Source organism: Rhizopus microsporus (assembly GCF_002708625.1).
Source record: "Rhizopus microsporus ATCC 52813 unplaced genomic scaffold scaffold_13, whole genome shotgun sequence".
In the NCBI taxonomy this organism is placed as follows: Eukaryota; Fungi; Mucoromycota; class Mucoromycetes; order Mucorales; family Rhizopodaceae; genus Rhizopus; species Rhizopus microsporus.
The window spans coordinates 304,487-316,464 of NW_019671928.1; the positions used below are offsets into that span (position 1 = coordinate 304,487).

Here is an 11,978-nt window from a genome sequence, read left to right on the forward strand (position 1 = left end):
TTTCTTTTCTTAGGCTTTAAATAGACCTTGTCTATCTGCAACATCAAATCGTATTTGTACGACATCTTCGTTTGCTGTGCCTGCTTTCATACCAGCCGTTACTAAATCACCAGATTGGATAGGACCTACGCCTGATGGTGTTCCTGTTAAGATGACATCTCCAACTTCGAGCTTCATGATGGATGATACATATTCAATCAGTTTGGGAACACTGAATAGAATTTATGTGAGCCCTATGGTACTAGTATGATTTCACTAGTCATTTACCTAAATATCATATCCTTTGTATTTCCTTGTTGACGGAACTTGTCATTAACCTTGAGCCAAAGATCGACATTATGTGCATCAGGAATTTGCTCTTTAGAAACAAATTCACTGATGGGTGAAAAAGTATCGAACCCTTTTGCTGTGCTCCAAGGTAATCCTTTCTTCTTGGCCTCATTTTGAAGATTTCTAGCTGTACAATCGATAGCTAATGCATATCCTGCAACATGTTCCATAGCTTGAGATGCAGGGCAGTCGCGTGCTTCCTTACCAATAACCACGGCCAGTTCAACTTTGAAAAGGAGGTTATGATCTTTTTCTTTTTTTTTCTTCTCCTGTTATTACCTTCATGATGTACTTCACAGCCTTTGGGGATCTCAATAGTACCTCCATTAGCCAAATAGGAAGATGTAGGCTTCAAAAAGAAGAATGGTGATGTAGGAACAGCATTACCCAATTCTTTTGCATGTTCACTTGAGCATGATTCAATACACGAGAAACAGACAAGGCACTACAACTTACCTAAAGTTCCTTCCAATAGCAACGATTTTTTTACCAGTGGTCAAGAATGTACGTGCACTAGACATTTTGAATGCAGTAAAGATAAATTTCACACAAAGGCATTTTTAATAAGGGTAATTTCGTGTGTCACATTCTGCTCTTTAAAACAATGCAAGGCATGACAAAGGCAGAGGAAAAGAGCATCTATTTAAAGGTTGCTTTCAACTGGATATCAACTTGTGAACAGCATATATACAATAACAATATAAGCATAAATAATATGAATGACGACATAAGCAATAATCCTTATACTTGCCTTCTCTTTTTATTTAATGAGTGGTAAGAGCATACTATCTTTATCAATTAGAGTGTAATGGGGCAAAGTAAACTTACCATCATGAAAGTATTATATATATATATATATATATCAATATTGCTTGAAAATCACCAATGATTAGTAGCAGCAGTGCACAGACATAGTACTAGTAGATTCAGCCGTTTTGAAATGTTCAACATTTAAGTCCTCTGTTTTTTGTTACAGCCAAGAGTACATTCTATGGAGCATCAGAACAAGCCTTGAGCGTCTCTTGGTGTTTTATCATAAGCAAAATATGGGATACTTAGTCCTGAATAGATTTTAACAGTCTAAACATACAGGATTTTTTGTTCTCTTCCTTTTAATAAGACAATTTATGCTCCTACCTTTTTTTTGCGGTATTCAAAGTGTGCAATTTTTTATCAAACAATTTCTGAAAATATTGTACTAATAAAGGAGCTGATTTTATGTAAAGCAGACTTTTAAAGATCAATTGATAATGGTATGATTGTTATAAAAATTGATTATGTAATCAAATTGATCCTTTTTGGTGTCTCAATGCATTGTGCAATCACCATGGAAACAGAGCAGAATTAAACCACCGACGTCACGTTCAGAAATTACCCTTATAATTCTAACCCTCTCCCTTCTTTTTTTTTTTTTTTTTTTTCTTATACTAAAATGTCTGATATCTTTAGTTTAAAGAAGCAACTCATAGTGTATGGAGCACATCATAATAACAAGGTAAATGTGGCCATACATATGGTCTTTGTGCCCACTATTCTCTGGAGTGGTATGAACTATTGATGTACACACACACGCGATTTAACAACCCCTCCTCTAGCGCTCGTCATTTTCTCAAATACAGGACCACTCATAAAGACAAACCCTATTTTTAATGTATTTGAACCCAATTTCGCATTCTTTTTCATTGCATCCTATATAGTGTACTATGTAATTCTGGATCCTATTGCAGCAGTAAGTTAATCTTATATGCATTAAATATATGTTATTTATCATGATAGACTCTTTATACTCCTATTCTTTTATATATGTGCCATTCGGCTATAAATTACTACAAGGCCAATCCAAATGCAAACAAGGTAGCCATTGTTATTCACGTAATCTCATGGATATTTCAATTACTTGGTCATGGACTCGCTGAGAAAAGAAGTCCAAAATTCTTGGATAATGTTGTGCAAGGTAAACTAGACATCACGTTTTTTTTTGTTTCTGTCATGCAAACTTTTTTTTTTTTTGGTCATAGCTTTTGTGTCTGCACCTTATTTTGTATTCTTTGAAATACTTTTCATGTTGGGATATCGACCCAAGTTATATAAAGAGGTGATGTATGAAGTCAATAAGGATATTGCCACATTCCGTGCTCGCCAAAAGCGTCGTGATATTCCCAGCAGAAAATGATTGTGTATTTTATCATGAGCCATTTATCGTTATTTTTTAATAAAGCGCATAATTTATCATTATTATTATTAAGCATTATTAGCAGTTACGATTGTATAAATGATATTATCGCTTTGAATCATGCTATATGTTTGTACCTGAACACATGGCTTGCATTATTTTGGAAAGTTAGCATATAGATCTTTTGCTTTAATTAAAAGTTATAGACAATAATAAAAATATATCTAGTGAAGGTTATGCTCAAAGAGGAAGAAAAAAACAAAGCATTTCAGTAGCTTTTTTATTATTCCCTGCACTTAGACATTCTTCAATCTATTGTCATTTTGATATTCAGTTATACTAGGTGTATTTATTTTACTACTAGGATCAATTCATATACCCTCTTTGAAAAAGAATGAATAAATAGATTAGGAAGGCAAGACTCAAAATATGCCCTTTGTAAAATAATCATATCTGTCACACGCTTTGTCGATGCTTTATGCAGGCTTAAAAGTACTATCTATCGATTTTCTTTTATATATAAAATATACACACAATTGAAGTAAATATCATAATTAAATATATATACCACTTCTTCCAATGAAAATATACAGCTTATGAACATTTAGGAAAATAGTGAGCAAATATCTTTCGAACCTGATCCGTGACACCAGCTTCGGAAAGCCAAATCAAGTTTTGTTCCATACTAACGGGGTATCCACAAGACTGAATAGTTGCAATAGGATCATGATACTGAGTTGTTATACGCATGGCTCTGATTGTATAATCCTTAATCAACATTCCTTGCATATCCAAATTTTGACATTGATATGCGACGACATGAAGATCTGACCCAGAGAGTCGAAGGCGATGACCTATACAGGAAAGAACTGATTTAAAGTACTGGGGCTGATGATATTCACTCTTCATACAGTATTTTATAAAACTAGCCAGGTGATGCCAGAATTGTGTTTCGCATGTAGAGGATAAAAGCTGATTCCAATAAAAGTGGTCATTATGCACTTCGTTGTTATTGTTGTTGCTGTTGTTATAAGCGTGGTATTGATCATCACAAGCTACTGTTGCATGTCTTTTTCTGATATTCAAAATAGAGCGTCCAAATGGATCGTCAAGAGAAGATTGTCTTGAATGGTTCAACTCTTGTAGAGACCGTTTGTTCAAGGCACCCCATATTTCATGATCTTGAAGTTCTGTAAGTTTTGAATTCTTAAAGAACCAATGAGCTGAATATAGATGTGTATCATCTGTTGACAATGTAAGCTTACTCCATTCTCTATAAACAATAAGCTTACCTTGCTGATCAAACATATCCACGCGTCTGTTTATTAAAGCATTGTTTGACGTATATATTCTAATTGATGAAGAAATTTCACTCATGATGAAAAAATATGTAAAAAGAAAAAAGAAAAGAATGGTGAATTAGATATGCTTAAAAATAAGGAGTGTTTTTATTAAAGCATGAACACGGAGCAACTTTAAATCACCACAAAAATGAGGCAGTCACTGAATAAAAAGGTTCATGCTGAGGTGTCAGCTTTCATATTTACAACGTGTCGTAAGCAATGGTGAGCTTCATTTATATTAGTAAATGATCATGGTTCATTATTCCAGGAACTCATAAAATTATTATTGTTCTTAAATCAAATTGTCTTTTGTATTAGCGAAGGATAATAATCTGGAAGGCATATGCATACTAATAGGTTAAGCAAAAGAAAAGTGCAAATTTAGAGTGCTCGAAACTTACTCTAACGTCAAGCTCGCTGTGAATGCGCCAGGCGATAATAAACAACCGGTTTATTGATAATAAGAGATACTACTCAACAGTCTTAGGCAGGAAAGGTTTATATATAATTCAAGGTTGAAGTTATCCAAGCTACCAATGGACACTTTTAAATGCATAAAATAGAAATCAAGTTTTGCGACTTTGGTTTTGGTATATATCATATCCTTTACTTTTACAACACTGCTACATTATTCGATGCGGGTATAGTATATCATATCTTATGCACTACATTACTTCTTGTATATGAAAGCGCAGGGTATGAATCTTGCGGTAAGAGCAATTTTTTTCAGGTCTCTTATGCGACACCACACCCGAGAGTAACGATGAACACTACAAGCTGAGTTTAAATTATATCAATGCCCACTGCTGGGTCATCTGAACAGCTTTTTTTGTTTTGTTTCTTTCTCTTTTTTTTTTTTTTTTTACTTATCATGTATAATAATCACACCAGTGTAGGTGAACCTTCTTCATCTAAATATGTACCAACGGAAGATACATCTTTAATAAGAAAAGACAGAGCGTCATCTTATGATCATGAACAACCAGAAGAGCAGGAGACATACGGCACAATAGAAGAATCCACTGTTTTTGACGAAGATACCTCCCAGAATAAAGAGCTGTGTACATATATCATCATATTTATCACCACCTTAATAACTATCCTCATCTTCTTTATACTATGGTTCATTCCTTCATTTGCTGAGCGAACTGTGAAAGAGAGCGTCCAATTCAAGTTTCAGACCGCTTCGATCATCAATGTAACTCAAGAAAACACCATGTCGATGCATGTATCAGGTCAAATACAGCTAGATCCATCACTTTATGCATGGTCAAAAAGGTTCACCACATTGCTTGGTACAGTGGATATCAGTCCCAGTCAACTGGAGGTGATACATTCAGATCAAACGATGGGCATGATCGATTTACCAGCCTTGTCACTCAATGCGACGTCGGCTGTAACGGAATTTGATTTTATTACTCGATTTATAATTCAAGATAATCATGCCTTCATGACGTTCTGTAAGCAGGCCGTGCAGGCTAGAATCGTCACCTGGCATATACAAGGTCCTTTATCCGTAAGTATCGGCTGGGTGCCTTGGCATTCGAGTGTAGATCTCAATAAGGATATCGACTTGGAAGGTATGGGTTGATACAAATATATATATATATATATAAACCACTTAGCAACTAATAACAATAATAATAATAGGCATGGATGGATTAACAAAGACAGAGATGCAGTCCCTATCATTTCCCAGCGCTCATCCTTTAGGAGGTGTGGCTATTTCAGGCACAGTAGGTTTGTACAACCCTTCAAATGTCCTTAGCCTTCGCTTGGGAGACATTGATTTTGGCATCTACCTTCCTGGTCCAGAAAAAGATACTCAAATTGCCATTGTGCGGGCTGTCAATGCAAACTTGATAGGCAATCAAATGAACTACTTTAATGTCACTGGCCGTACACTTCCTATCACCTCTGATGCCGAAAGTATCATGTCCTCTTTCCTCACCCAATACCTACACGGTGAAAGCAGCCTGGTTCATGTCCGCGGCAGTTCCTTTGGACCTGATCCAAACCGACCCACCCACACTCCCGGTTGGCTTCGTGAGGCTCTTGAAGCGATTACTATTCAAGTACCGTTTCCAGGGGCAAGCGAGACAGACTTGATTCAAAAATTGGAGCTATCTAATATCAAGATTGACTTTTCTTCTCTGGGAGATCCTCTCATTTCAGCAGATGCTGTTGCGTACCTGAAACAGCCCAAGGAAATCGAATTTGATCTTGATGTACAAAAGATTCTTCCAACCGTCTATCTCTACCTCAATCAGGAATCACTTCATCCCTTTGCCGTCGTCAAACCAAATGAGCCATGCCCGGCTCAGACACAAAGGATAAACGATCATAAGCTCATGGTGACCTCGAAAATGGAAAAGGCGCCTTTCAAGGTCTTGCCAGGCGGGCAAAAAGACTTTGAAGAGTTTTTGAATCGCGTGTTTCATGAAAAGAACGGAAGGGTGTACATGCAAGGTAGTTCTGATGCACAAGTGGAGAGTGCCTTTGGTCATCTTACTGTTCAAAACCTTCAGTTTCAGGGAAGCCTTGATATTCAAGGCATGCAAGGATTGAAGAATCCAGAGGTGACGTCTGTCTCTCTTGTCCGTGGATATCAGGATGCACTTGAAATCAGTACAACGCTCAAGATCCATAACCCTTCTAATGCAGCTGTTAACTTGGGTGATATCAACATGATTTTGCTCTTTGAAGGTCACCCCGTGGGTAATGCAACTGTACGTTTATTAAACTTGAAGGCTGGAGAAGCAAGTGATCTGAAAGTCTCGGCATGGTTAGAAGCAAACAACACCTATGCTAATGACTTTATCGGTCGTTATATTTCGACAGGTAAGGAAAAAATATAAAATCTAGATAGGAAGCTCATATGTTGGCTGTTTTGTGTAGGTATTGGTAAACAGTCGAATGTAAATCTCACTATTTCTGGAGATCATCCAAACGCGACTCGTTCCAAGTTTATCAGATCGCTGATCCGTAGTCTAGTATTTCATATACCTGTTCCACCCTTTGATAAGGATCCACTGTTGATCGATTGTCAGATGAACATACTTTCATCCACTATTGTAATGAGCCTAAGTAATCCATTTCCAGGCATAACCATGACGATCAACAACATACATGCCCTTGCATCCTATGAGATCTATGATATCGGAAGTGTAGCAGCTGATTTTGAAGACAAGAGCCAAGGTTGGAAGGAAGGGCCGATGGTACTACCTGGCCCTCTGTGTCATCCAGCCTGTCAAGGCGTCGTAGTTGAATCAGAAAAGATACCTGTCATGACAAAGAAATTGGGATTTGAAGCAATCAAGAAGGCTTTAGGTGGATCCATTGTCGTCTCTGTTGAAAGTCGTGTTGGTGTCATGTTGGATGACTATAGACTGGATGATCTCATGTACAGACAAAATAATATTACTACCAAGGTTAGAAAAGGATTCTGATAAATAAATAATAATAAAAAGAAACACGCGCGGTATTGGAAAAAGAGAGAAAATTTTCTTTTTCTTTCCAGAAACATTTTTTTTAAATGAAGTTGACAATCAAGGCCATTTCAGAGATCTATCCAGATCGTTCACTTGGAGAACTAAAGGAACTTAATGCATCGAAAAAGGAAATTGATACTGTTGAAGATCTATCATCTTGCAAGCAACTTCGAAAAGTTAATCTATCTAATAACCAATTGACCGATGAGCGATCTTTGACTGGTTTAAGGAATCTAGAAGAGTTGACACTGTTAAACCTTTCATATAATCAATTTAAAGATTTTACAGGCTTTCAGCACTTTAAAAGATTGAATGGTAAGAAAGACATATAATTACTTATTCCATATGACTCATTAAATATCCAGTGTTGAACTTGAGCCATAATGAACTTGTTCATATGAGCCCTCACTTGAGAAAATTAAAACAGCTAAAGGCGTTGATTCTGAATGATAATCAACTATTGGAAATTGAAAACATTGAACCACTATTAGATCTTAATACACTTGGTAAGTTTGATCTTTTTTATAATTGAAAGATAGACTAATATCACACAAGTTATTTCTCATAATCAATTGGATACAATTCCCAAATTATCCAGTCTTTTAAAGCTAACCAAACTATCTGCTGCACATAACAAGTTGAGCGACGTACCCGACCTATCTTCCAATACCGCCTTGAAAGAACTTCGACTGAATGACAATCATATCTCGCATATACCCGAAACATTAAGAAACTGTACTTCACTAGAAATCCTTGATTTTGGTAATAATCAAATCGCAGAATGGACAGCCATTGCTGCTTTAGGTTCACTTACAAAGCTACACAATCTCAATTTGAAGGGAAACCCAATTGCTAACAAGAAGGATTACTTTGAAAAGGTAAAACAAGATAATGGCCTCTTTCAATCATTTTCTCATACCCAATTAGGTCCTTGATCTTGTTCCTTCCTTACGTATTCTCGATGGTGAACGATTTGATCCCAAGTATTTAGAACGAAAGAAGAAACAAATGGAAAATAAAAATTTGGTTGAAAAGAAGCAAAGACTGAAAAGAATAAAAGCACAAAAGGAAAAGAAGGAAAAGAAAGTACGAGGCGAAGACATAGAAAAGATCAAGAAGGTAGCTAAGAGATCTAAGCCAATGAATGAAGAAGAAGCGTTGCCTGCAGCCAAGAAGAAGAAGACGACAGAAGATCCATTCTTTATGGAGACAGATGTACCACCTAAAGATGAAAAGAAGATAAAGAAGAAACAAGAGACGGCTAAGACTGTACAAAAGGTAAAAGAAACGAGTAAAGAAAAGACAAGAGAGGAAGACAAGAAGAAAGACGAAAAGAAGAAGGATGAAGCCAAGGTTGAAGAAAAGATGCCAGTTGTAGAGACTCCAATAAGCAAGGTACAAACGGGTGTAGTGGGTATTGTTGACAAGACAAAGAAGAAGAAGAAGGAGAATAAAGATATCGTTGCTGCACTGGAGACAGAAGAGAAGAGTAGTACTGCAGAACAAAGTTCGGGCACCGGTTTAGATGTTGGTGGTTGGGATTAAATATCTGTAACAATAAAAAGCTGTATGTATGTGTGTGTAGCAAAGTTTTTGCCTTGAATAAATCCACGGCCCCCTATCCTATTCTTGTAGCAAAATACATGGTTTTATTGCTTTGTTATTTATATATCTTGAAGCAATCAGTATATTTGGTATTATTGCATTTTTACAAAAAAGAGGCAGAAAAGAAAGAAAGAAAAAGTGAAGAGAAAGCTATGAGACTGCAAGTCGCTGCACAGGTGTATCTTCATCATCTACAATAATGATTTCTTCATCTTCATCGTCTTCTTCTTCCTGAACTACTTTAACAATGTCTTCTTCTTCTTCTTCCTCTAGAGCTAAAGCAAGTGCTAGGTCATCCCAGTCTAGCTCGTCACCACAGCGCTCGAGCAAATCATCAAACCAGGATTCTAAGCATCGGTCGCTTTCGTACTTTACCAATCTTGCTTCTTGATTGCTTTCATCAGCTGATAATTGTTCAATCTCTAATAAGAGGATCTTGAATGTCTCCATCAATTCAGCAGAGATTTCACCCGAAGATGGTGTTGAATTAATTTGATTTAAGACGTGGGTTAATTCAGTTAATAAGTTATTTTGATCTGTACAAGGACGCTTTTCACTACTATCAGCAATAATAGAAGGCGACCGACTGCGTTTGTTGGACATTATATGATTTAACAATAAAGAAAGAAAGAAAAAAAAAAAGAGGAAGGGAAAGAAGGCAAGTCAGATGAAAAAAATAAGCCTAAAAAAATATAAAGTCTTATTGGATATCCCCATTTGTACTTTTTTTTATCATCTCAAATCAAGCAAAGCATAAATAAACTACTGCATTTCTTTCCTCTTTTCTTTTCTTTTCTTTTTTTTTTTACAAGCATTAATAAATGGTATGAAATCATACAAGAAGCTTTTGGTTTATTTAAAAAGATGTCATATTTTACAATAAGTATGTCGTATCATATTAGCCCTCTTTTATTTTTAAAAGCCAACCCTTGTAAACATTACTTCCTTCCACGACCGCCACATAACACTGTGATCACACTCTAGGGAATAAAAGAAAAACTAATGAAAAAAAAGCCTAATGTCAAGGACAAAGCCATCCATCAAAAAAAGAATGATCCAAGCTTTTTAAAAGTCCATTCTATCGGCGCATCGTTACCCCCTCTTTTTGTTGCAGCAAAGATCTTTATTTATTAAGAAGGAGGCGGTCCAGCCTTGCTGATCTTTTTACTTCGCATGGCCTTTCTATTGTGATTACCAAATCGTGCCTTATTCTTTTCCCTATATGCACGATCTTTGCTTTCATTTTTCTGAGGTGCCTTTTGAGCTGACTGTCCTGTAGGCTCTTTTGAATGTGATTGCTTTGAGGACTCTTGTTTGACAGGCGTCTGATCATTTTTGTTTTCAAACAACATGTATTTATCCAATATACGCTGCTTCCTAGGCTATATTACACAAGAATTAATTGACTGCATTTGATAGATGTATTTAAAACTTACATTTCTATTAAACATAATTGCCCAACCTTCCAGTTGCTCATCTGTCATACCAGTTTGCTTTCGAAGTTCCGCCCGCTTGGGTGATTTTCTGGCTGTGCCATTACGCTTTAACACATCAGGATTATCCATATAAACATGCACTAACAACTGTTCATGCTCGGCTCCTGGGTCTTGAACGACTACCTTTCGCTTCACGACATCTTGTGCTTCTTCCTGTCCCATAGTTACAACTCCAGCAGCGTCATTAATATCATCATAGGTATCATCATACTCATCCTCGTACATGTCTATCACACGCTGCATGATACTAGTCTTATCGATCACCGACTTATCTTCCAATAAAGCATCTGCATTACCCTTGTCTTTTTTGCCCAAATACATTTTGGATGTGTCAACTGTTTTGTTTGCAAAGACGTCAAACTCATCATTGTCATATATATTTTTACGACTGGAGAGCACAGAAGGCGCTTCTTTTTCATTGAGCAAGTGCATAATGACAGCCTCTGCATCTCCATGATTTGATTCCAAATAATGCTCAATCACATCATCTGATAAATCACTAAACACTTCACGTATTTGCAATACTTTTTGCTCCCTATCATCTACATCAGGCTGCCAACTATGTGTCTCGTTCATTGTATCTCGCACTTGTTCCATCTGTAACTGTAAAATCTCGAGCATATCATCGTTACCACTGAAAAGATCCTTGTTGATCTGCCTTATCTTATCACTAATCTTATAAGCTGATTCCCAGTCCATGATTAACGGAGCATCAACAAAAGGTGATGAAGGTCTAATTTCGTTCTGTTCAATCCACCTAGACATCCAGTTCACAGCTTCGTCTCTATTGGTCGGTTCGCTGATCTTTACTAATTCATGTGCATCGTTCAGCATATATCCAAAAGGGCGAAAGAAACGCAATTCGGCTGAGACTGCAAATGCAGAGACGAGGGAGGCTTTGATCATATATGCATAAGGTGCTAGATGGCTATCTTGATCTACTGCCTTTTTCAGACAAGGAACAAGTGATCGATACCATTCTGTGACTAAGACATCAACTGCAATAAATCCTGGTACCAGCGTTGACACAAGTGCATCAAAGGTACGTGCTACAATATGCGCTCTTTTCAAAACCTCCAAGTTAATTGACATATGAGCCAGAGGTTCGATAGACTCGATCAGTGTATGAACTATAGGTGCTAGTTGCTCTTCAAATGGTTGCATAATCTCTCGCAGCTGCGGCGTGTTTGTACCACTGTAGACAACAGCAAGCTTGATGAGCAGATCTGTTTCGAACAGGCGGTGATTCCTCGTGTCTGAAGACTGAGACAAACGTACATAGATCAGGAACACGTACTTTAGCAATTGGCTGTCAACAGACTCTCCTTCAATATGAGTGTCCCAGAGGCGATGTATAAAAGTGGTAAGGGAAGGGCTTGCTCGAGTCGTGGATATAAAGTTACTGTCGTCCATATTAAGTAAACTGATCAAATTAAACTGCCAGGACTTGAAAGCAGTTTGCCATATATCTTGAATAGTGTCAGCATACGGGACAAAAGGAAGGAATTCCATAGTCAAAAAAAGTATGGTACTGCGGTTA

General features: G+C 37.0%; 7 protein-coding genes across 7 annotated transcripts; 3 read left to right on the forward strand and 4 right to left on the reverse strand.

The window, feature by feature from the left end:
* Window positions 1-9: 9 nt before the first annotated feature.
* On the reverse strand, window positions 10-851 carry RHIMIDRAFT_239434 (uncharacterized protein; the record flags this gene model as incomplete). The annotated part of the gene is made up of 4 exons (XM_023609174.1): window positions 10-211; window positions 268-556; window positions 610-737; window positions 787-851. The coding sequence occupies 4 exons, from the start codon at window positions 849-851 to the stop codon at window positions 10-12; spliced, it is 684 nt and encodes a 227-aa protein (XP_023464320.1).
* A 911-nt stretch (window positions 852-1,762) lies between these two features.
* RHIMIDRAFT_205079 (DUF962-domain-containing protein) lies at window positions 1,763-2,503 on the forward strand (the record flags this gene model as incomplete). The annotated part of the gene is made up of 4 exons (XM_023606802.1): window positions 1,763-1,871; window positions 1,926-2,059; window positions 2,107-2,284; window positions 2,349-2,503. The coding sequence occupies 4 exons, from the start codon at window positions 1,763-1,765 to the stop codon at window positions 2,501-2,503; spliced, it is 576 nt and encodes a 191-aa protein (XP_023464321.1).
* A 379-nt stretch (window positions 2,504-2,882) lies between these two features.
* RHIMIDRAFT_293414 (uncharacterized protein) lies at window positions 2,883-3,916 on the reverse strand. Its single transcript, XM_023613982.1, has 2 exons — window positions 3,796-3,916; window positions 2,883-3,747 (listed from the first exon to the last, which is right to left on the reverse strand). The coding sequence occupies exons 1-2, from the start codon at window positions 3,878-3,880 to the stop codon at window positions 3,098-3,100; spliced, it is 735 nt and encodes a 244-aa protein (XP_023464322.1). The 5' UTR covers window positions 3,881-3,916; the 3' UTR covers window positions 2,883-3,097.
* A 1,519-nt stretch (window positions 3,917-5,435) lies between these two features.
* RHIMIDRAFT_32149 (uncharacterized protein) lies at window positions 5,436-7,349 on the forward strand. The gene is made up of 2 exons (XM_023615097.1): window positions 5,436-6,687; window positions 6,745-7,349. Exons 1-2 carry the CDS (start codon window positions 5,499-5,501, stop codon window positions 7,293-7,295), a joined length of 1,740 nt encoding a protein of 579 aa, XP_023464323.1. The 5' UTR covers window positions 5,436-5,498; the 3' UTR covers window positions 7,296-7,349.
* Window positions 7,350-7,381: 32 nt separating this feature from the next.
* RHIMIDRAFT_239438 (L domain-like protein) lies at window positions 7,382-8,882 on the forward strand (the record flags this gene model as incomplete). The annotated part of the gene is made up of 4 exons (XM_023609175.1): window positions 7,382-7,652; window positions 7,703-7,843; window positions 7,893-8,215; window positions 8,265-8,882. 4 exons carry the CDS (start codon window positions 7,382-7,384, stop codon window positions 8,880-8,882), a joined length of 1,353 nt encoding a protein of 450 aa, XP_023464324.1.
* A 210-nt stretch (window positions 8,883-9,092) lies between these two features.
* On the reverse strand, window positions 9,093-9,545 carry RHIMIDRAFT_245118 (uncharacterized protein; the record flags this gene model as incomplete). Its single annotated transcript, XM_023610149.1, has 1 exon — window positions 9,093-9,545. One exon carries the CDS (start codon window positions 9,543-9,545, stop codon window positions 9,093-9,095), a length of 453 nt encoding a protein of 150 aa, XP_023464325.1.
* Window positions 9,546-10,072: 527 nt separating this feature from the next.
* On the reverse strand, window positions 10,073-11,950 carry RHIMIDRAFT_239440 (uncharacterized protein; the record flags this gene model as incomplete). Its single annotated transcript, XM_023609176.1, has 2 exons — window positions 10,073-10,324; window positions 10,379-11,950. The coding sequence occupies 2 exons, from the start codon at window positions 11,948-11,950 to the stop codon at window positions 10,073-10,075; spliced, it is 1,824 nt and encodes a 607-aa protein (XP_023464326.1).
* Window positions 11,951-11,978: the final 28 nt, after the last annotated feature.